General features: G+C 43.7%; 2 protein-coding genes across 4 annotated transcripts; both read right to left on the bottom strand.

Moving 5' to 3' along the window:
• Positions 1-1248: 1248 nt before the first annotated feature.
• Positions 1249-16752, bottom strand: LOC118387559 (leucine zipper putative tumor suppressor 3-like). 3 transcript variants are annotated; one of them, XM_035776044.2, is made up of 7 exons: positions 16342-16752; positions 10646-11481; positions 9524-10129; positions 7127-7255; positions 5519-5710; positions 5014-5244; positions 1249-4563 (listed from the first exon to the last, which is right to left on the bottom strand). In XM_035776044.2, the coding sequence occupies exons 2-7, from the start codon at positions 10658-10660 to the stop codon at positions 3718-3720; spliced, it is 2019 nt and encodes a 672-aa protein (XP_035631937.2). In that variant the 5' UTR covers positions 10661-11481; positions 16342-16752; the 3' UTR covers positions 1249-3717. The 3 variants fall into 3 exon arrangements, with proteins under 3 accessions (XP_035631937.2, XP_035631936.2, XP_035631935.2); XM_035776043.2 differs by lacking the exon at positions 16342-16752 and adding an exon at positions 14552-14751; XM_035776042.2 differs by lacking the exon at positions 16342-16752 and adding an exon at positions 12947-14525.
• Positions 16753-17642: 890 nt separating this feature from the next.
• Positions 17643-23788, bottom strand: LOC118387565 (uncharacterized). The gene is made up of 4 exons (XM_035776052.2): positions 23439-23788; positions 21047-21226; positions 20597-20758; positions 17643-19637 (listed from the first exon to the last, which is right to left on the bottom strand). Exons 2-4 carry the CDS (start codon positions 21222-21224, stop codon positions 19183-19185), a joined length of 795 nt encoding a protein of 264 aa, XP_035631945.1. The 5' UTR covers positions 21225-21226; positions 23439-23788; the 3' UTR covers positions 17643-19182.
• Positions 23789-23879: the final 91 nt, after the last annotated feature.

Here is a 23879-nt window from a genome sequence, read left to right as displayed (position 1 = left end):
GCTTTTTCTTCTCTTGACTTTATATTGCAATTGGCAACTTTCATAAATTAGGTGCATTACCGCCACTGACCTAGTTCTCTTTCAGTCACACAAGTGGGTATAACCAATGAGGAGATGGCATGTGGGGACATGTTTCTATAAACAAATGAGGAGATGGGAGGCAGGACTTGCACCTGCGATCTGCGTCAGAAATATAACTGATTTCTATTGTAGCCCTTGGCAACGCAGACGCTCGTTGGCGCTTGCGAGCAGTGGGTGCAATAATTGATTAACATAGATTTCTACATTTATTTTGCAACGCTCCCATGTAGTCAGCCTGTAACGTGATCAGAAATTTCAACAAGCAAGCAAGTCGTAACAATGAAGATTTGAGTGCGTGCGCGTTCACGCGAAGGGTGAGGGGAGAATTCAAGCAGGGGGAGCTTTTCGGCTCAACACAGTGTTGACATGCTAACTAGTGATAACGCTATCTGTTCTTGTTAGCTAGCAACATATCTATTTGATGTAACTAGCTAGAAAGCTAGCTACTTTAGTAAAATTGCGGAGTTCTAACACTTTTCGAGAACTAAATAGTTACATAACAAATAAATACAAAATACTTTACTTGATAGCAGTTTTTTCGGACGGAGATCGCTCTCGCGTTGTCACCAGCTGTCTAATACCTTAGATACGGATAACGTGATTGGCAGAGACAGTACCATGGATAGTATACACGTTTTGATTGGTTTACAGTTTAGTACACTGCGGCGTGTGCCTGTCCAGCTAATGAACACAAAAGTTAGTATTTTAATAACATGTGCAAGAATTGACATTGCCAAGAAACGGAAATGTGTTCAGAATAAATAAATATGCACATGTAAGAAAAAAAAAAAATCCTCACCTCGACAGAGATCGATCTGGAAAACTAAAACAGCTTGCCCATCATAGAGGTCTCTCCTACTCTAAATGAAATGCTGCAGATGTGCAAGGCAGGGTTTTCCTAGTTATGCAGTTGGTCAAATTGCATTCAATCAATTGATAATCAATATATGACAATAAAATTCTAATATTTACATGATCATATCATAATACTGAAATTGGCCATAATTTACCAACTGTATCCAAATAATCCTAATTATTGAACATGATTGGCCAATTGTATTTCTAATAAGAAATTAGCTACTGCAACATGTTTAAAACTGAAAGTCATATTAGTCGTAGTGGATGTGTGTACACTCTAGGCCAAAAAAGAGTTCTTCAAGATTATTTAATCACGACTTTATTAATTAAATTCATATTAGCTAAGATTTGCTTTCTTCAAGCCATTTTTCAGTAACACAAAATAAGAAATAATACCAAAAAAAACTTGGCAGCATTTTGTCTTTTAAGACATTGCAAGAGATGAAACAACAATAAAAAGAAACAGACAATGGTTTTTGAACGTTCGCTTTAGTTGTACTGTAACATGTAGTAGATCAAAATTAAAAAGATTTAATATATGTATATATTTATATATTTATATTGATATAGTAAAAAAAATTAAAGCAGAAATGTCTGTCTCATTAATTCACAATAATCATCTTAAAGTATTCACACGCAATAGCTTAGATAGATATATTTGAATATATATGTACACATAATAAATAAATTATATTTACATCCAAGTACACTGACTTTCTGTCTCTACCAAGAACACAGCAGGACACAACAGAAGTACATAGCAGCAAATGTTGCCCCAAGACAGAGGGTATGTGGGCCTCCATCCCTCTATACTTACACCATCCTCATATAAACCAGTCCTCTAACATTCATTCTCTCTTTAAGTCCTCACTCCTTTCACCCCTCACTTCACAAAGGCATTCTCTAAATTGCCCAGACCCATTATAAAATATATGTCAACATATACTGTACACACTATAATGTTTAGAATAGTTTCATATATTGTAAAATGTCCCATACAGCCAAATATAATCTTGATATCTATAAAGGTAGTATATATTGACATATACATAGTTTTTTCAAATAATGGTGGGTCCTGTTCAAACAAGTACACCACACAAAACTCCATTGTCTCAAAGAATCATTCCTAAAATACATTACTCTTCCTATAAAGTCTGAATCTCACCATGAGTATCTAACACCAAGTCTGCTGGCTCAGCTACAACCTGATGCTAGTGATCTTAAATAGACACTTTGCTCAGATAAGCAGCTTCATTGACCAACCTTGCCATGCAAAACAAACTCGCCCATTACCTAATCCCTAACATGTCCTTTTCTGTCACTTTAAGAAATATCAATAGAGACCAAAAGCATCTAGAACGTCAACAAATTACAAACTGCTTTTGGCTGTCACCTACATAGTTTCGAAACGAAGAAAAATGCCACAAAAAAAAGAGGTCATCCTGGGATTGATCAAGCCATTTTGTGTCAGTTGTCGCCACATGGTGGCAATCCTCAGTCACTGCAGCTACTGACAGCACAGAGAAACCTACATGTACAGCATCACTGGAGAGGTAGGAAACAAAGGCTTTTAAACCCAGCAATGTGCTGTTAATCACTCACAGCTGCAGTTCCATCAAATATTTGGAGATCTCCGATTGGTTTATACAACTGATCCTGTCATGCAATCCTGCCCCTTAGGGTTCTGAAGCCTCATTTCCATATCTCAACCAAGCACGCCTCTCACCAGTCCCCCCCTTACCATGATACAATGCAATACACTCCTGAAAAACACATCTCACATCCCTTAAAAACGGCTTCTGTATCCTAACCTTTTGGTTGTTTCCTTAGTGATTTGGTGTGGTGGTGTGTTCTTATAGCACACATAAAGCCACAGGGGGAGGCTGTGTGGATGGATCTCCCCATTTACCTGAATCATAGCTGTCTTTACCTCGTTCCTATTGTTAACAGATTATTCTAATCTGTGTACATGACCAATAAACTTTGATTGGATTTTGATATAACCATGTGAATTAAGCAGAAGAACTGGCCCTCGACCAGTTGCACATGGCATACCATAACCACACATGCCCAACAGTCATGCCTCAAATCTGACACTTACAACAGTAGTGTTCAATGTTGTCCTTCAAGCTCCTTTTTGTATATAGGTTGGTAAAACTGTGTTTTATTCAAACTCTCTATCATACATCAGTTATTATGATGTCCTAGGCAAAATCTGCAGGATAATTCCCTTGTCTATACTTTTACATTATTTGTTAACTGTAGTAGTAGTATTGGGCTTGATTTAAATAGATTCTACAGGTTTTGTATTTCAAATAATTTCACCCACACACTGTCTTGCTCTTTATGATATATGAATATCATGCTAACAACAATGTAACAATAGCTTTTCCAGTAGTGTGTTACTCTTGACTCCAATCTTCACCCCAACCTAAATGTTAATTTGATTGCCTCATATTGTGGACAGCAGATCAATCGATCTAAAAACCTGCATACAAGGGGGCTTGAAGAGCGGCTTTGAATACCACAGTCTAAACTGTTATTTTTCTCCCCCTTTCCCATTGGTCCTCCATGCCTCTGTCCACCATTCATAGTGCAGTGCGTCCTAGGACCGCCCCGGGGTAGCAGTGAGTAGTATAACCATTTAGGACTGTACCGAATTAATGCTATTGATACAGGTGCTATGTGGTATGGTTTAATTATTGTAAACGTTTGTATAAGCTGAATTTAACTGATCGGCAGTGTTCTGGAGGGCCATATATCTACAGCAAATAGAATCTAGATCTCTGTGGACTCTATCCTCTCCAGACGGGTGGGCACCGGCCAGGGGGGGGCCAGCTGGTGGAGGGCAGGGGGGGAATTCTTGTCCTCGGCGAGGGGAGGTGGGGAGAGAGAGAGGGAGGGTAGGGGGGTGACGGGGGCAGGCAGGGGGATGGGGGCCAGGGACTGTCGGGTTGGTGAGGTGGGCGAGGGGGTGGTGTTGGTGGAGGTGAGCTTGGAGCCCAGCTGGCCGACGCGGAGCTCCAGGGCCTGGTTCTTCTGCAGGGTCTCCACATAGCTGAGCTGCAGCTGGGCCTGGTACTTGAGCACACGCTCCTTCTCGTCCATCCACACGTGGCGCTCCTTCTTGAAAGTGTGGGCCTGCCGCTCGCGCTGCTGCCGCTCGAGACGCAGCTCGCCTTGGAGGCGCTCCAGCTGCCGGCGCAGATCCCCCGCTTCCTCCCACTGCTGGTGGGCCTCCTGGCGCTGCTGGTGGATTTCCTGCCGCAATTGAGCCTCTTGAAGCTGGTGGGCCTCCTGGCGCTGGTGGGCCTCCTGGCGCTGGTGGGCCTCCTGGCGCTGGTGGGCCTCCTGGCGCTGAACTTTAGCTTCATCGCTCTGCAAACTCAGTATGGCATCTGGGGGAGGTACAGGGGGTGGAGGCAAGGCTGGGTAGGAGAAGGCAGAGCCCTCAGGTGGGCTGTGTGGGGAGGAAAGCCCCCCTCGGGTCCTGGATGCTTCCCTGCTTCCTCCGCCACCCCTAGCCTCGATGGCCCTATCCCTCGCACTGAGCTCACCTAGGGCCCGCTTCAGCCCCACCACCTCAGCCTCAAACATGCCCAGCTTGTCCCTCAGCAGAGAGACCTGGAGAGACACAGGGAGGGGAGCAGGAGGGTCAATCAGTAGTTAATTAAAGAAAGAGGAAGTGAGGGTTAATTCACTTGAAGTCCTCACAAGGATAGTATAACAAGGAAAATTCTGAGAAGTGGGGACATTTTGCCAGTCCCCACAATGGAAAAGGTTATGTTAGGCTTATGGTTACAGTTAGGAGTTCGATTTTGAGGTTAAGGTTTAGGGAAAATGGGAATCAAGTGTGTGTGAGTGAGTGAGTGAGTGAGTGAGTGAGTGAGTGAGTGAGTGAGTGAGTGAGTGAGTGAGTGAGTGAGTGAGAGAGAGAGAGTATTATTTGTGTCTTTCAAAGTGTATGTGAATGCCTGTATCGGTATGCATGTGACTGACCCAAGAGCGCAAAACGTGTGGTGCACAGAGCAGAACAACTCTACAAATTGTAGCTAGTGTTTCAGGTCTGTCTACCTCGGTCAGCGTCCTCTGCAGCTCCCCTTCGCAACGCTCCAGCTCCAGGCTCTTGGTGCTGTAAGAGTCCTTGAGGCCCAGCATGGCCTCCTCCCGGTCCCTCAGCTGGGCATTGACCTCCTTCAGCTGGCCCCGCAGGGCCACCATCTCCCCCGCCCGCTGGGTCACCTCCGCCTGGCTCTCCCTCAGCTGCTGCTTCAGCAGGGAGATCTCCCCTGCCTTCTGACACACCTTGAGGGGAGGAAGGGGAGGGGGGATGAAAGGTATGAAGATGGTGGAAATAGAGATCAACAAGCATGTCTCTGTCTAATGGTTATACATGTACAGTATAGGACAGCTATTCCATATATGATCATTGGTTTTAGACAGTACTGTCCTTTTGTCCTTTTTTGGCATGGACATCTAGTAGATGTTATGCTGGGCCCTCACTCATCTCCCTAGTATTCCACACCCAGCCACACACACCACCCCCTTAACCCCAGGTAGTCCCACCCCCCTATCTCACCTCCCACTTGGTCTCCTCCAGGCGGGGCAGGATATCGGCCTGCTCCTTCCTGTAGTCCAGGCACTTCCTCTCCAGCTCCTCCTTCTGGGCCAGCAGTGCAGCCATCTCCTCCTGTAGGTGCCGCTTATCCTGCGACAGACGGCTGATCTGGGCCTGCAAGGCACTCTGGGAGCGCTGAGCGCGACGCGTCACCTGGGTAGAAATACTTTTAGTAGAATGGACATTCCCCATTCAAATCAACATTTGGCAGTGGGTATACCGGTGGCAACCATATTGAGTGTACCATTTGGAATAAAATTAGAGAGCAGTGATTAAATCTTCTCTTTGCACAGAACTTTACTCTGCATCTCTAAACTCCTCTTTTAAGCTCATTATTTGCCTTTTCTCAGTGTTTTTCCATGCAGCCATGGCTAATGCTATTGTGCTATATGATATTGGGTATAGCCTACCACCCCACAACCTGTGAACTGAGGAGCCATTCTATACCTTTTAATATACAGTATATTCTGCAATTCTAATATCTATCTATTGTAGTTGTGTGGTGCACCCGCATGCCCGACTAGCATCACCACCCTGGATGGTTCCAACCTTGAATATGTGGACATCTATAAGTACCTAGGTGTCTGGCTAGACTGCAAACTCTCCTTTCAGACTCATATCAAACATCTCCAATCGAAAATCAAATCAAGAGTCGGCTTTCTATTCCGCAACAAAGCCTCCTTCACTCACGCCGCCAAGCTTACCCTAGTAAAACTGAATATCCTACCGATCCTCGACTTCGGCGATGTCATCTACAAAATGGCTTCCAACACTCTACTCAGCAAACTGGATGCAGTCTATCACAGTGCCATCCGTTTTGTCACTAAAGCACCTTATACCACCCACCACTGCGACTTGTATGCTCTAGTCGGCTGGCCCTCGCTACATATTCGTCGCCAGACCCACTGGCTCCAGGTCATCTACAAGTCCATGCTAGGTAAAGCTCCGCCTTATCTCAGTTCACTGGTCACGATGGCAACACCCATCTGTAGCACGCGCTCCAGCAGGTGTATCTCACTGATCATCCCTAAAGCCAACACCCGATTTGGCCGCCTTTCGTTCCAGTATTCTGCTGCCTGTGACTGGAACGAACTGCAAAAATCGCTGAAGTTGGAGACTTTTATCTCCCTCACCAACTTCAAACATCAGCTATCTGAGCAGCTAACCGATCGCTGCAGCTGTACATAGTCTATTGGTAAATAGCCCACCCATTTTCACCTACCTCATTCCCATACTGTTTTTATTTATTTACTGTTCTGCTCTTTTGCACACCAATATCTCTACCTGTACATGACCATCTGATCATTTATCACTCCAGTGTTAATCTGCAAAATTGTAATTATTCGCCTACCTCCTCATGCCTTTTGCATACATTGTATATAGACTCACCCTTTTTTTTCTACTGTGTTATTGACTTGTTAATTGTTTACTCCATGTGTAACTCTGTGTTGTCTGTTCACACTGCTATGCTTTATCTTGGCCAGGTCGCAGTTGCAAATGAGAACTTGTTCTCAACTAGCCTACCTGGTTAAATAAAGGTGAAATAAAAATGTTTAAAAAAAAAAAAACCTGCTGCAGGCGCGAGGCATAATTCTGCCGCAGCTCGTCCATCTGGCGCTCCCACACGCGCTGCTTCTCCTCAAACACCTGGACGATGGCCGCCTCACTCTGGTCCAGGTTACGGCGCATGTGGAGAACCTTGCGGAGGGGAGGAGGAAGAGAACTCGGGTGTAATTAACGTGTATTGTGAGCTGCTCATATTTCCATACACTGCAGGAGGTGTTGATGGTTGTTTCACAAAATGGCTGACATCTATTATCAAGGTAAGTGCATGAGGACCAGTTACTGCCCCACTAGTCTTTCATATTTCTTTGTACTTCTCATATGCAATGTCAATGAATGTTGAATATCAATTGATAGCATTTTAGGTGATCCACTATGTCTCCTTGTATTGCATTGTATGAGGGTAACACACTTCACCCACAAACTGCCACTAATGTGTACCACTCCAATATCACATATCGCTACTTCCAAAACCCTCAGTACTTGAAAACCTTGCACTACTATTTCAGACACAAGGCCTAACGTATCTTACCTACTTGACCATCAGCTAATAAGAATACAGTTGTCCACTCAGCGAGTTTCAAGGCACACCCAATGGTTTTAACGGTTTATTCTTAAGCCACAGACAGTATTATGTACACCGTAAAATCACTGGTACAGTTACCCATGCCCTCTACAGGTCATGCAAACTCCTCAAATAACAGATTTTTGTGATTACACTCCTCTCCATATGTACTTGGACAGTGACTCTAAAATTGTACATTTGGCTCTATACTACTCCAGCATTTTAGATTTGAGATCAAATGTTTTATATGAGGCGGCAGTACAGAATGTCACCTTTTATTCAAGGGCATTTACATACATTTTACAGTTTAGAAATGAAAGCACTTGTATCTAGTCCCCCCATTTGAGGAAGTCATTTGGAAAAGTATTTGGACAAATTAACTTTAAGTATATTAAGGTAGTCAAAAGTTTAGTATTTGGTCCCATATTCGTAGCACGCAATGCCTACATCAAGCTCGTGACTCGTTGCATACATTTGCAGTTTGTTTTTGTTGTGCTATATTTTGCCCAATAGGAACAGAATGGTGACTTGAGTAATTTTCTTTCTAAGTGAAAGATGTTTTCTGAACACTTCTAATTAATCCTGATAATGCCATCATTACAGAGGCTACAACAAAACATGCTACCTCTCAACATTGGGTATTGCCAGCATAGATTGTTCTGGCAATTCTCACATACTTAGAGACTTACCCAGAAAGACTGCCAAATATGATTCAAACATGTATTGACTCAGGGGGTTGAATACTTATCTAATCAAGATATATTATAGTGTTTTATATATTATATCATTTTTTGCAAATGTTAGAATTTTTCTTCCACTTAGACAGAGTATTTTGTGTAGATCGTTGACAAAACAATTGACAATTAAATTCTAATCCAACTTTGTAACTCAACAAAATGTGGAAAAAGTCAATCAATTGGTGTGAATACTTTCTGAAGGCACTGTCTAGGTATAAAAAGAGCAAAAAATGTGCACTTTCATAAAGATTCTCAAAAATGGTTTGTGATACAAATGTAAAAAGCATGTTAAACATCCTTCCTCCCAATAAAGTTTTTATGTGAGAATTGCCAGAACTATCTGAGATACCAAAAATGTTTTCGGGCCATGCTGGCGTGGAATAGTCCCATTAACAAGGGGAGGTTAGCATTTTTTGGCGGATATGATCTTTGAGCCTCTAGACTCATTTTTCACGATTCATTCATGATTATCAATAATCATGTTAGCATCCACATTAATGTAGAAGTGTTCAGAAACATCTATTCTTACACACAATCAAAGTGACTCCAAAATGACACAATCCCAAAATACAATCCTGAAACACAACCGAAACAAACTGCAAATACATGGAACGAGTTTGTGAGTCACAAGCTTGATGTAGTCATTGATTGCAAGGAATATGGGACCAAATACTAAACTTTTGAATTCTTTAATACACTTGAGGTGAATTTATCCAAATACTTATGATTTACTTAAATGGGAAGGCTAGATAAATAAAGTGCATTAATTTCTAAACAGTAAAACAGATATGTAAGAAAATACCCTCAAAAAGCTGAATTCTGTACTGTCACCTCGTATTAAACATTTTATCTCAAATACAAAATGGTGGCGTATAGAGCCAAATGTGAGATTTTTGCTTCACTCTCAAAAATGCATATGGAAGGGAGTGTATATAAAATAACTGTATTCACTGTGCTATAGTTTTGATAATTTGTTCCCATTTGTTTGTTACTTCCAATATAATCTCTTAAGACTCCTCCCTTCTTAACCCCCCAATAGTATCTATCCTCTCCCTTTTCATCCCTCCCTCTTTCTTTCCTCATCTCCCTCGCTGTCCTCACCTCTTGCTCTCTCTCCCATAGCCGGTCCTCCAGGTCCTGGATGACATCATCGGAGGAGGGAGAGGGACGAAGCGGCGCGGGGGCGTCACTCAGGTGGCTGAGCCTCTGATAGGACAAGGAGCTCTTCCCGGAGGAAGAGCGACCACTATCCGAGGCGCTCAGTCCGTTCTGGTATCCACTATTACCCCCGCTACCGCTAATGCCACCAGGCTTGTCCAACTTCTCTGGGGCCCCCGTGGCCCCCAGGTGGTTGATGTGGCTGGTAGAGGCACTCAGGGGCCCCAGGACAGGCGGAGGCCCGTAGCCCGAGCCAGCATAGGTGGGCAGGCTGGTTAGAGAATTCCTCCCTGAGTCGGACAGGCTCCCCTGGCCTCCGCCCCTGCTGCCGCCCCCTCCTCCGCCTCTGGTACCTCCACCCCGGCTGCCAGGGCTGTCTGTGTCTCTGAGGGGTCCTGTTACACTGGGACCCCCACCACCTCCAGACCCTCCTCCGGCGCTGCGGCACACTCCTCCGGTTTGGGGGGGGCACACCAGATTCTGCATGGAGTGGAAGCTCTTGGGTACCACAGGCTTAAAGGCAGACGGGCGGACCAATCCTTCGTTGCTCTGGATGGGGGAGGAAGGCAAATGGTATTGGTGATGAAATATAACGCGAGGATTGTACAATATACGTTATTAGGTTTACAGGGATTATGAATATGCTGCTATATGTATAATTACTTAAACAACCAGCATACTGAAGCTAAATGTGAACTTGTGATCTTAAATTCCCTGATTACAAGGGGTATTCATCTTATTTACTATAGTATACCGGTACACAAACTATATATGTAGATATACATGTACGAGACCTTTTCATAAATTTAATATAGCGTACAGTAATAGCTAAGGCTAATGTTATTACAGTGCATGGATGAGTTGACAGGAGAGATCAGATTTCATGTAAACAACTCCCTGTCATAAATGAACAACACTGATTAACAGCCGGTAGGTAACAAAGTACAGTACATGAATTTCCGACAGTTTTTTATTGCTTGCACCATAACATACACATGCCTGTGTATACTCATACTCAACCTACAGCCTGTACTTGGACACACACACACACACACCTGAACCCACCTGAACCTGCTCCATCTTCCCAGAGATGGGGAGGATGTTGGGGGGATTGTTATGGTTATCCAGCTTGGCTGCGCTGGCGCCCGTCTCCTTGTACTGAGCCAGCTGTTGGCTACTGTTCTTATCATTGTTCAGCACGTTGTTCCCACAAATATCCAAACTCACCGCCCCTCTTGGCACCTCTCTACTCCCATCACGCCCATCCCTCTGGTCCCGCCCATCCCTCTGGTCCCGCCCATCCCTCTGGTCTCGCCCATCACGCCGCCCGCCTCCATTCAGAAACACTGCATTTGCCACCTGCCTCTCACTGTTACCCGCCGCTGCCGCTCGGCTCCCATTGGGAATGCCCCTATTGCCATTGGAGACATGTCTGTTGCCGTTGTTATGGATGGGGGCCCTCTCTCTCTCTGTCCCTCGCAGAGCGGCGGAGGACGCTCGCTGCCGTAGTAAGTAGAAGAGTTCTCAACGGTGGCAAAGCTGCGTTCGTCCGCCGTAGTCCCCTTAGCATGGGTCAGGGGAGGAGGTTGCTGGGAGGACCTCTCGATGCTGTAACTCCTATCTTCCAAGCTCCTGCCCCTGTGGGTAGAGTTGGAGGTGGAGGAGGAAGAGGGGGGTGGTGGGGGGGCGCGAGGCAGGCTGTTCTGCTGGGTGGTGCGGGTGCCCACGCTCCGCATGGCGATCTCCTGCTGCTGTTGCTGCTGACCAGAGGTGGTGGTGGTCGAGGAGGATTCCCCGCTGGCCACACTGCCCATGCCCTGGGGGCGCCCCCCCTCACTCAGCACCCCGTGCTCCACACGCACTATGATGGAGGGCAGGGAGGCAGCACCTGCCAAGACACACTGCAGGACACACAGAGACAGGAACAGGGGAGAGAGGGGGAGAAAGGGTTCATTAGGAGTAAGGTACACACTGTAAGTAACAGAATTACTTAATAACTATAGACCACATACAGACACAAGGAAGAGTAAAGGGGTTGACATAATGTGAAGTAGACACACACACATTTTTTTAGTGACCATACACACATGATCTATAGAGTGAGACATACTATATTGTAGGATATGACTTGATTCATATCTTTGCACTAAGCTAAAGTGCCATAGGCCTATACGTCAGCCATGCCATTTCCTCATGCAATGTAATACTGACTGAACACCCCCCCCTCCTCATCTCCCGGGATACTGATACAGTGGGTGAGGTCATCCTTTCGCCCCCTCCTTACTTCTCTCCACCCGTGCTCTCCCCCCTCACCATAGCAATGAGTTCCCAATTCCCTGTTCCCTCCTCTCCTTCTCTTTCTGTCTCTCTGAGATAGGAGTCATACTATAAAGCTATTTAGGCGATTCAAACTCTTTAAGAACAAGGTTACTTTGACACTAATTGAGATTTCTTGAGCATTCAAATATGATGTATATTTTTTGGGGACAAAAATAAGTACATTGAATGTATGATTAAAGTATGAATTAGAGTACTTATTTCAGTATGCTTCCCCTTATACGGTTACTCCTCATTCCACATCATATCACAATTTACATATGCAACCATAATGAAAGCACAGTTGATATAAAATGTAAAAACTGTTGATATTAAAGGGCCAACAAATAGCCTAGCCAATGCAAATGATTATCAAGTTCAATCAAATCATAAAAAATATTAACTACATTCTACATTAACAGATTGTACCTCAATTACAGATCCTGAATATACAACCATAGAAGGAAAGGTTATTCTGCTCTCTGCTCACACAACCTTCTTGTCTTGTTCCTTTCTCTCACCATCTCACACTCTACTTTGTGATTGGTTAGCAGAGCAGGTCTTTTGTACACCTGGTACAGTTGCATGTTAACCCCTTGCCTTCTGACACATACACACAGTTGTTCCCCCTGTGCCAATGATAATGACAAAAACCCATCTTCTTTATCAAACCTCTAATGGAAGGAAAAACATGGGAGACAATCGTCAATACTTCATTGCAAATAAGGCCATGCACAGTTTTGTGCATATAAAGACAGTACATCATGTATGTATGTATGTATGTATGTATGTATGTATGTATGTATGTATGTATGTATGTATGTATGTATGTATGTATGTATGTATGTATGTATCACTGAGTGCAAAAAGGAACACTATCCATATTTGTATTATATCCCTGTCACTGAACCACACCCACAGGGAGCACTAACTGATTACTCATTAGAATATCTATCTCTGATTGAACATTGACCTAAAGGTAATATGTGAATTTATAGTCCATTGTACCAAGTGTAGCCTACTACTATCTGAGCAAAGATGCAGTCAAACCTTTGTGTGAATTCTCTCTCTCTCTCTCTCCATCGTCTCTCCCCATTGTCTCTTCATGCCTGAAGCCAAGCCTGTGCACATGAAGCTACTATGCTTCTATGTTACTTTGCTATAATAAGGTGAGTATTGACATTCCATCTCAGGTAGGACATGGGAACAGATTGGGATGTGAACAGGGGAGTACTGAATCCTTAGGATGAGGTGCTGTGTCCAAAACGGCATACGGTACGATACTGCCTCGGGCCAGCAGAGGGCCCTGTTCCAGTGTTGGCTGAGCTGTGGCACGTGCCTACACTCGCCTCACTGCCACAGTTACACACTCCTAGGCATTACATCATCGGCTCCATGCTTCAAATAGAGAGCGCGCACACACAGGCAGGAACTCTCTGGTGCGCGCTCCCCCATCATTCTCACACTTCCTCTCATTAAGGGAGTCTTTTCAATCTAATCTCCTGTGTTGACATGCAGTATGAGATCATTCCTAGATTAATAGGTGTAGTCTACACACCAGTAATACATTTTGCTCCACATATTTTCACTACATTGTCCATACATAGACACCTATATACACCTCGAATGCAAACAAGCCGCCCCCCAAACGGTGACCGCTGCTATCCCACTACACACACTTCATTCAAGGCCTCAAATAGGCCAGGCGTAGAAGTCCCGCAGAGCAGTCACATTGGGTATAGAGGTAACCACTGCACTGTAGAGAATATTAAATAATAGGCCAATTTTATCAGAGCTCCTTCGCCATTACCAGCATATTAAAACGGACATGCTAGCTCATACTTCTAGTCCATACATATCCTCATAATAAGCTTTATAATCATGTCAATAATACAGTATTTGTTTCATATATGTTTGGTAGTGATGTAGGCCTACAAATCAGCCTATTGCACGTCCAAGCAATCTATTCCTTTTAAGTCTGTCCATTTAAACTCCATGTATTCAAAATCCTCTGATTATTTTTGCAGCCGCTACAACAACCTCCCCATCACCACAGTGATGTGCATAGGCTGTCAGCTGACGCGGCAATGCTAGAGCACAATGGTGAAATGTTACTCGCTTCTCCATACCAGTGAAAAAGACCTAACCCAGCCACTAAAGGCAAGAAGAACGAGATAATTGGCATGATCTATTCTATCCGTTTTTCTTTTCATTCACGCAATAGATAATGCGTGTGTGGGTCACGCAAAGCGCTCTACTCCACTCGCAGCTCTCTCTCCGTGGGGGGAATTAGAAAGGAGCGAGCTCGAGAAAACATCAGCATCCGCTACAACCCTCGCGCACAACCTCTCGCTTGCGCCTCACCGATTCCCATCTTTACTTTCAATCCAATGAGCAATATTAAAAAACACGGTCTCTCTCCATCTCGCTCTCCACTTATCTCTCTGCCACAACAACATTTGAATCACCCCAAATCCAACATGGAGAGCGGCAGGATAATGGATTGGCAATGCGGTGAATGACGATAAATATAGAAAAACGCAGGTGTAGATTGTGCGCCGCGCTGTGTCGCTTACTAGGTGCGCGTATTTCTCTATGGAAATGAAAGAGCGCTCGGCTCCATCTCTTCATAGCCGAGAACAGCTCCGCACTTACTATTAGCGGCAGAAGCAGCACAGACAACGCCGAATGAAGCCGAATTACGTCGCCCCACTGCTCCTCGGCGAGCTGTCCGATTCGGGGTTCGCAGATAGGGACGTTGGAGTGGCAGTAGGCCTATAGCCTACTCGTGTGGCTCTGGTCGGGGGAGACTGCAACCGCTATTGCCCGTAGCGGATATCGGGTGATGGAGACAGCGAGAGGATGCGTGTATCAGCTGTGTCACACACCCACCTCCGCCCCGCCCCTTCTGATAGAGCACAGCACCGCCCCCTTCCCAGACCCGCGCCTGCGCCCACACAAAGGTGTGAATTCTTCCTCCACCTTGGAATAGCACACAATGTATTGATTCTGTTCCACACAGAATACGTATGCAACTGCCGGAAAATGGGGACCCCTGCCAATCCTACAACATGTCTCTCCGTTTCTATCACTATGTATGCATCTGCACATTACATTCTGTATTTATTCCTTTGAGTACTGCACAACTGAATTACACATGACCGGACAGGTTGAGTGTGTGTGTTGCTCGGACTTCAGTTCTTAGTACCAAGGGCAAGCGAGGCCTTGGGCAAACATGATGCCCAGTTCCCAGGGGCAGAGAAAGCAGAGCTGGCTGTGTAGGTGAGGAACTGGAGCCTGAAATCAGCCTCACTCAGGACTAATCGAGAGAGAGAGAGAAACAGAGACAGATTGCAGAAAGAGACGAGGAAGAGCATTAAGCAGGGAAAGAGGGCAGAGTGAAAGAGAAACAGACATGTTGAGCTGAACCGAACTGTTAACTTGTCTGGAATTGAATATTTGGTGCTGGTCATAAAGCCAACAGACACCATGTCCCATAAGAGATAAAGTTGACAAGAAGACATCTGTCTAAAATGGCCACTCCAACGACAAAAAATAAGGATAGGAGAGAGAGATGAGTAGATGGATAAGCATGACATAGAACTCTGTCCTATTTTCTAAAACTGACTGGGCTTACCAAAATCAAATACGTGTATGGCGTTAAAAATCACGGAGCTCACACACATAGGCCTTTATAGGGATACAAAAACATTACAACATACTTTCCACGCAAAACACATATCCTTTCATTGCATATGAGAGTTGCAGGTTTTATTTGGAGTAAATCAGGATCAAATGTCAAGAAATGTGTGACTCGATTCCCACTCATAATGCCTTCTTCATACACACTCCACTGTGTGCACAATCATACCTACTACAACCACTCTTCTACACATAACCCCGTCAACACGATTAGAAAACAGCCATGGTCCTTCACACTAACACACAACTGCACACAAGCCACTCCAACACAATTCACACGCACGCACGCAACTCGCTTTGCCAGTCGTAGAGGGATTACACACGACCGTCAAGAGACTAAAACACACATACACACTCTCTGATTCAGGTTGTCAGAGAAAACAATTAATACTTACATGGTACATACACACGCACTAAAGAAAATATGACCGTTGTCGCCAAGTATATGGTGATCCACACCCACTCTGGTCATTTAAAACACATATGTATTCACATTTCATGCTGTACTGACCTACTACACATAAACATAACACAGGACCAGCTAGGCTACACAGGGACCGCATTCAAGTACGCAAGTGAAACAGGATCTGACATCCATCTTTAATAACGCCACTGTTCTTTCTCTCCTCTACTCCTATTTTTTAATTTCTGAGCCGCCATAGTTGAGTGTCACTTAGGGGGAGAATAGGAGAGTCAGAGGAAAACTGAGGGAGTGGAAGAAGGTATACAAAGAGCAATCTCACAGCTCCACTAGTAGGCTCGTCCCCGTCGGTTCTCTCTTCATCCCTCGCTCCACTCCTCCATGTGGAGATGAACTGTAGTAATTCTCAACGCGTCCCAGCCCCTCTGAGCTACCAATAGCATCCTCTCGTCCCTCCATCCGCATCCATAAAGTACACGCGTGCGCAAACACACACGCGCTTTGTTGAAAATATGTCCGATTTACCTCGCAAAAAGTGTGAATATTAGGGTTATAAAATAAATACATGTTTTGGAAATGCACCATATTTCAAACTATCTACATGAAAATCTGTACCTTCCCGTATATTTTTGTACAGTAAACTAGTGCTAGCACGTCCACACATGTACCTACATGCGTGTGTGGTGTACACACAGGATCCCACTCACCCATGACCGCAACACCACCACTAAAATATGCTCAAATACCCTGCATTAGTCCTCTCCATTCACAAATTCACTGGCGACATCAACAATTTGTCAAGGTTACTATGGCAATGGTTTCTATCCAATGAGAGAAGGGGCTGGACTCATGTGACAGAGTAGAAGGAAAGATGGCGGGAGGGGAAAGAAACTGATTATTTCTATTTACCAATGAGTGGTTTGTCTGCTGAAGTCATTGCTTGTAGAGGGGACATCATGTTCACAGAGAGTCCTTCTGTTTGGCTAACCCTAAAATCTGCCTATGCCTTCAGAAAGACATGTGGGACCGTGTTGAGGTATATTTAGAGCCATCTGACTGTCCATGAAGAGAGGTCATCAGTCCCTATATAGTCACATATACCCCAGGATACTTACTCTATACAACAGACAGGGTTCAGATTTCAATTTGGTTTAAGATAAAATCCCTAGACCCCTACTCGATGTCTCATTTGATGACAAGATGTTCCCACAAGGTGAATTTGGGTAGCAATTGATTTTATGGTACTGTTACCACCAGTGTTAGTATGGCTTTAGGTACTTTGATATAATTCACACAATTTCATAACCTATTACCAAATGGTGCCTATTGCAGGGGCTTGTTTAAATGACCCCCCCCCAGAAAAAAAGTAATTCATTCTATAGATTATTACTGGGTAATTATCATTGAATCATTTAACCTGATCATTTGCATACCAGCAAGCAAAATAATGTGTTAGATGATCTCATGGTTTTGCATTAAGATCATGTCCTGGTGATGTTGGTTGGAAATAAACCTGTAGTGTCAGAGATGAGATATCAACACAAACAGATGAGTGGGAATAAGAGGAACTGGACTGGAAACTTCTGTTCTGGAACAGGAAGAAAATGCATTCACACATTTCACTTAAACACAAAAACAGTTTAATGAATAAATAACATCACAAACAATCACAATGAACCGTCTGATTCATAGAGATGGGACTGTGACACTGGAATAAGAGAAGGAATGTCTTCCTATGTACCTGAGGAAGAGATTGAGGGATAGTTTCCAGGACACAGATTAAGCCTGGTCTTGAAATAAAAAGAGAATCTCGATTGAACATGTTTCCCAATCCAGGATTAAGCTTAATCTGTGTCCAGGAAACAAGTGGGTAAGGAAAACCTGATTCTAGGCAGGCTCTTAGCTATCTTAATTAATTAAGCCAATATCCATGGTCCTACCATCATCTGCAACCAAACACTATCAAGGAGATGGTTTTATTGATTGCCTTTAAGCAGGATAACCCTGCTTTATAGAGTGGTTTGTGCTGTAACGTAACCATCTAAAGATGCCAAACTGGAATATATTTTCACAGTGATATGTATTATCTAGTAACCAATAGCAGTGTGAACATTTTATGAAACCAGAAACATTCGAATACATACAATATTTAATACATCATATTTTAATATCATTAGTATATCAGGTCATATAAAGGCAAGAGCCATGTATTTACACTACCTGTTGTGGAAAGGCAAGCTGTCATATCCCCCTCAATTCTTCCTATAGTAGTAAACATCCATGCATTAATAAATAGTGCATCAATTAAAAGTGATAAAAGCTAGTGGCAATAATAGCCAAACGGGCTTTTTAAATTTAATTTCTCAAAGGAAACTCTCTTTCTGTCCTCCATTTGGGAAACTTCAAGTGTCACTATGAAAGACTGTGCAAAGGGATTAAGAAGTTAAGATAATGCATAGGTTAGAAAACAACCTGCAAAAATCATTTTAAAAAACCTTCCTGTAGGGATTTTTATAACTAGAAGAGGAGAATAGGTGATTGTACAAACATGGGCTATATTTCAACTTATGCTCAATTGAACATATTTTCTGGTTTTGAACTGTTTGAAACCATTCGCTGATCCTGAACACACCCCAGTGGTTATTTTGCAGTAATGGGAACAGGGTCAACGCTTGTGACGCCACGTGTTCAACTATATTGAAAAGAGCATATCATTTGTATAACGCACTTGCCCTGGTCACACAGACAGAAATAGCTTAAACATGTGGCACACTTTTTCAACCATCACAGCAAGCAAAATAAAATTTGACCTTGGTCAAGTGAAGTTGGAGACTCTGGGCCTAAACTCCCACAAGGGAAAGATGTTATTCTTTTTAAAATGTATGTTGTGCAACTGTATACACACTGACCCGAGAGGGAAGTTTAGGCAGACAAAGATTAAGAGAACATTAGAAAATGTATTGGATCTCTTTTTTGGCTCCTGACAGGATTCTACTATCTTGGTCAAGTGAAGCATTGAAAGGAACCAAAACATGACCAGGGAAGGGGCCAGCACTGCTGTCTAATATAGTCTGTTACAGGCCATGTGTGATCCTGGTTCGCATTCTAGTAAAAACCAAACCACAGCTCACCTTTTGGGCTACACATATAAACAGAACCCCCTTTAGCAGTCTCCACCTCCATCCACCTCCACCTGATTAAGTTCAGGGACCACCTCTCCTGCCCACTCCTCCCCCCTGTTGTCTCCGTCAGACTGGCCTACTCCCTGCTCCCTGGGGGTGAGGGGCTCTGTGTCACTGTCGTCCCCTTCCACCACGGCTGTGTAGTCACTCTGGGTAGAGGTGGGGTCCCCCGGGCAACTCAGGCTGATCACGGAAGCCAGGCAGGAAAAAAGTAGGCCCAGAATGGCAATGTAGAAGCTCTCCCCTGGGTAAGCCTGCATTCCCACTGCCCCTGCTTGGCTTCTGGTGCCAGGCCTAGGAGACCAAGACCCAGACCCAGGCCAGGTCCAGCCCCCTACCCAGTCCCACAGTAGCCCAAATTTGCCCTCCTGAAGGTTGCCGCTGATTACGTACAGGCAAGCCCCACACACTCCCAGCACGGACATTAGGAAAACAACTGGGGAGAGTGGAAGGGAGAAAAAGAGACAGAGGGAAAGGGAGAAAGAGAGCAAGAGGATGATAAACTCATTAATCCCAGAGAGAACTGCAGAGAGTGATGTAAACCAACATGGCTCTGCAAACATGACTCATGTCATTTTATGACACTTCATGTTTTCAAATTATGACTAGCGGATAAGAGCGTTGGGCCGGGCCTCCCGGGTGGTGCAGTGGTTAAGGACGCTGTACTGCAGCGTCAGCTGTGCCACCAGACCCTGGGTTCGCGCCCAGGCTCTGTCATAACCGGCCGCGACCGGGAGGTCCGTGGGGCAACGCACAATTGGCCTAGCGTCGTCCGGAATAGGGAGGGTTTGGCCGGTAGGGATATCCTTGTCTCATCACGCACCAGCGACTCCTGTGGCGGGCAGGGCGCAGTGTGCGCTAACCAAGGTTGCCAGGTGCACGGTGTTTCCTCCGACACATTGGTGCGGCTGGCTTCCGGGTTGGATGCGCGCTGTGTTAAGAAGCAGTGCGGCTTGGTTGGGTTGTTTACCGGAGGACGCATGACTTTCAACCTTCGTCTCTCCCGAGCCCGATGAGACAAGATAGTAGCTACTAACAATTGGATACAATGAAATTGGGGAGAAAAAGGGGTCAAATAAAAATAAATTAAAAAAAAAGAACATTGGGCCAGTAACCGAAAGGTTGCTGGTTCAAATCCCTGAGCCGACTAAATAAATAAAAAAAATAGGCAGATGTACCCTTGAGCAAAGAACGTAACCCTAATTTCTCCTGTAAGTCACTGTGGAGTAGAGTGTCTGCTAAATAACTAAACATTTCAAAATATATAAAATGACAGTATAGTGATAAAACCCTCAGAAAGAGAGACAAACAGACAGAGAAAAACAGAGCAGCAGCAATTGAGACCGAACGAGAAAGAAAAAGAGAGAATAAGAAAAGTGAGAAAAGTTAGGTTACCAGTGGAGATGTGGAGTGACACCACCAGTCGAGGGTGGGACATCCCAGTCCCCAAGAAGTCCAATAAGAAGGAGGAGCTGGAGAGCAGGACAGCAGTGTAGCACAGAGCCGCTAGGGCATAGAGCAGCCACATCCCCGAGCCGTTAACACCACCCAGAGGACCTACAGGGAGGGAACACACACGTACTCTCAGTCAACTCCACACACATAAACACACACCACACTCCCAGGCTTCTGCATAAGCAGAGAGTAAATACGTTTAAGATCACAAACATGGAATTACGGATAAGTACAGTACATAGGCCTTTACCAGATATATGTGGGTGCAGTTAAACTGTAGAAAATGTGAACTATACAGTGTCAAAACAGATGACGACTGTCTGGTAGCAGAAATAGAAGACAAATGTCAAACAATCTCTTCTTTGACGGTCCAGTCTTGCCCTTCCCTACCTGTGTCAGTGATGTTCTGGGCAGCGTGCAGTGTGAAGGCCACTCCATAGATGATTTGTTTTCCTCCGGGGTCAGTACTGTTCCTGACCTGGATCCAGTTGGGGTCAGCGATGGACGTGCACAGGGACACCAAAGTAAAGCACTGGCAAACCGCAGCCGGAGACATGCTCAGAGTCATGGCTGGAAGGGAGACAATGTATTCCCATCCATAACAATTTGTACAGTCAACTGTTGCTCAGAGAATTTGCAAAAGTTTCCAAATACATAGATGTAATGTCACCATTTAGGCAAGGTGTTTTACTAGATTGTCTAACTGTTTCAGACAAATCATGTGTATGGTTAGCTGTAATAATATGACTTCAATGGATGTACAACTAAGAAATAAGAAGAGTTTATGCAATAAATAACCACGCAGCACAGAATGCTGTTGCAGGTTGTAAGAACATTTGACACTGTAAACCTGAAGTTGGGAAACTTGAAATGAAGAAGAGAGATCTGTGGAATGGGTCGGTATTATTAAGGCATCTGTCACTTAACCCTTCACTTACCAGCAGCTAGACTAGCACTAACCCACTATAAGATGAAAATGTAGACTAGCTAGCTACTTGCTGCTAAGGGATAACCTAGCCAAGTAAAACACAACTCTACAATGTACTTCACATCAACATAGTGGAGTTGAGTTTTACTTGGCTAGGGATAACAAAGTGCCAAAAAAAAAAGAAGTAATGTGACAACTGAATTGTCTATTGTTCAGCATATTGTCTGAAAAGCAAGCTAAAGTGCCATCAGAAAGAATTCAGACCCCTTGACTTTTTACAAATTTGATTGTGTTAGTCTGAATTTAAATTGGATTAAATGTAGATTTGTCACTGGCCTACACACACACAATACCCCATAATGTCAAAGTCAAATGATGTTAGACATTTTTACAAATGTATTAAAAATGAAAAGCTGAAATGTCTTGAGTCAGTAAGTATTCAACCACTTTATTATGGAAAGCCTAAATACATTCAGGAGTAAAAGCATGAGATGACTACTACCTCATCTCTGTACCACACACATAATTGTAAGGTCCCCCAGTTGACCTGTGAATTTCAAATACAGATTCAACCACAAAGACAAAGGAGGTTTACCAATGCCTCACATATATTGGTAGATGGGTAGGGGGGAAAAGCAGACATTCAATATCCCATTCAATACACTTTACACTACAAAGACACAGGCAGTTGCCAGAGAGGAGAGAAAACACTCAGGGATTTCACCATGAGGCCAAACAGTTACAGAGTTTAATAGCTGTGATAGGAGAAAACTGAGGATGGCTCAACAACATTGAAGTTACTAAACAATACTGACTTAATTAACAGAGGGAAAAGAAGGAAGCTTGTACAGAATAACAAATATTCCAAAACATGCATCCTGTTTCCAGCAAGGCACTAAAGTAATACTACAAAAAAATGTGGCAATACTCTTTTTTTGTTGTTGTCCTGAATACAAAGTGTTATGATATAGGGCAAATGCAATACAACAAATTACTGAGTACCACTCCCCAAAGTACTGTTTTCTGGCATCTTGAAGGCTGCGTTATGTTATGGGTATGATTGTAAACGTTAAGGACTGATGAGTTTTTCAGGTTAAAAAAATAAACAGAATGGAGTGAAGCACAGGCAACAGACATCCTAGAGGAAAACCTGGAAAGCGGACTTGACCACCAGACAATGGGAGATTAATTCACCTTTCAGCAGGACAATAATCTAAAACACAAGGCCAAATCTACACTGAAGTTGCCTACCAAGACAGTGAATGTATCTGAGTGGCCAAATTAGTTTTGACTTAAATCTACTTGAAAATCTATGTCAAGACTTGAAAATGGTTGTCTAGCAATGATCAACAACCAATTTGGACAAATTATGGACAAATTATGCACAATCCAGGTGTGAAAAAATGTAAGATTTACACATGAAACCTCACAGATGTAATCGTTGCCTAAGTTGCCTCTACAAAGTATTGAATCAGGGGTGTGAATACTTATGTAAATTAGATATTTCTGTATTTCATGTTCAATAGATTCTATTCTAAAAACATGTTTTCACTTTGTCACTATTGGGTATTGTGTCCAGATGGATGAGGGAAAATCTATTTAATAAAATGTTTTATTCAGGCTGTAGCATAAAATATGGAATAAATCAAGGGGTATGAATACTTTCTGAAGGGTGTGTAGTCAGGTTGTACATAGGCATTGCGAAATTGCACATCTCGTGTCCTGAGAATCAGTTGTCAATCAAGTAACTATAGCAGGCTAGCTAGCATGCGCTTGCTATTTCAAATGCACGCGCACAATAATAACTCTACACAAGCTTGTTCTTTCGGAAATAGCTAGGCTAGCGTTACTTACCAGAGATACGAATACAAGGAGATCCACGAACATACAATCTATTTCTTTAAATGTATATAAGTGCCTCACGGGTGTGGCTAAATATATGTTTTTTTCTGCGCCGACATAATCTAAAGCTAATTCAAAGCACGGAATCATCTAACTTTCATTTGGCTAAAGCTGGCTCGTAGACGGTCTTCCGGGATGACCGGAAATTACAATCACGAGTGCAATGTCGTCATTAGTTACCACAGCCACAAAGGCTATATCGTAAAACTTCCTGAAAACAATCATGTGTCTTTTGGTCTTTATTTAAGATTACGGTTAGGCATGAAGCTAACGACACCGCTAAGGTTAGGTGTAAAATCATATTTTTAAAGGATAAATTAGTTTGACTTTGTGGCTGTAGTAACTACTGACGACCCGAGTGCAACGGTGTGCAAACAATTAGTCAGGGATATT

The sequence above is a fragment of the Oncorhynchus keta genome, chromosome 9 (assembly GCF_023373465.1).
Source record: "Oncorhynchus keta strain PuntledgeMale-10-30-2019 chromosome 9, Oket_V2, whole genome shotgun sequence".
NCBI classification, from domain to species: Eukaryota; Metazoa; Chordata; class Actinopteri; order Salmoniformes; family Salmonidae; genus Oncorhynchus; species Oncorhynchus keta.
The sequence above is the reverse complement of the archived record's forward strand: the minus strand, read 5'-3'. Positions and strand labels throughout refer to the sequence as shown.

Bases quoted from the DNA above. Each gene is read 5' to 3' on its own strand.
- LOC118387565 (XM_035776052.2), bottom strand. From the start codon at position 21,224: ATGACTCTGAGCATGTCTCCGGCTGCGGTTTGCCAGTGCTTTACTTTG. The intron at 20,759-21,046 runs GTAGGGAAGGGC...CCCTCCCTGTAG, and splicing joins CCAGAACATCACTGACACAG to GTCCTCTGGGTGGTGTTAAC. The intron at 19,638-20,596 runs GTAACCTAACTT...CACTCTCCCCAG, and splicing joins GTCACTCCACATCTCCACTG to TTGTTTTCCTAATGTCCGTG.
- LOC118387559 (XM_035776044.2), bottom strand. The intron at 7,256-9,523 runs GTGAGGACAGCG...CCCCTCCGCAAG, and splicing joins TATGGGAGAGAGAGCAAGAG to GTTCTCCACATGCGCCGTAA. The intron at 4,564-5,013 runs GTAGACAGACCT...GTGTCTCTCCAG, and splicing joins TGCAGAGGACGCTGACCGAG to GTCTCTCTGCTGAGGGACAA.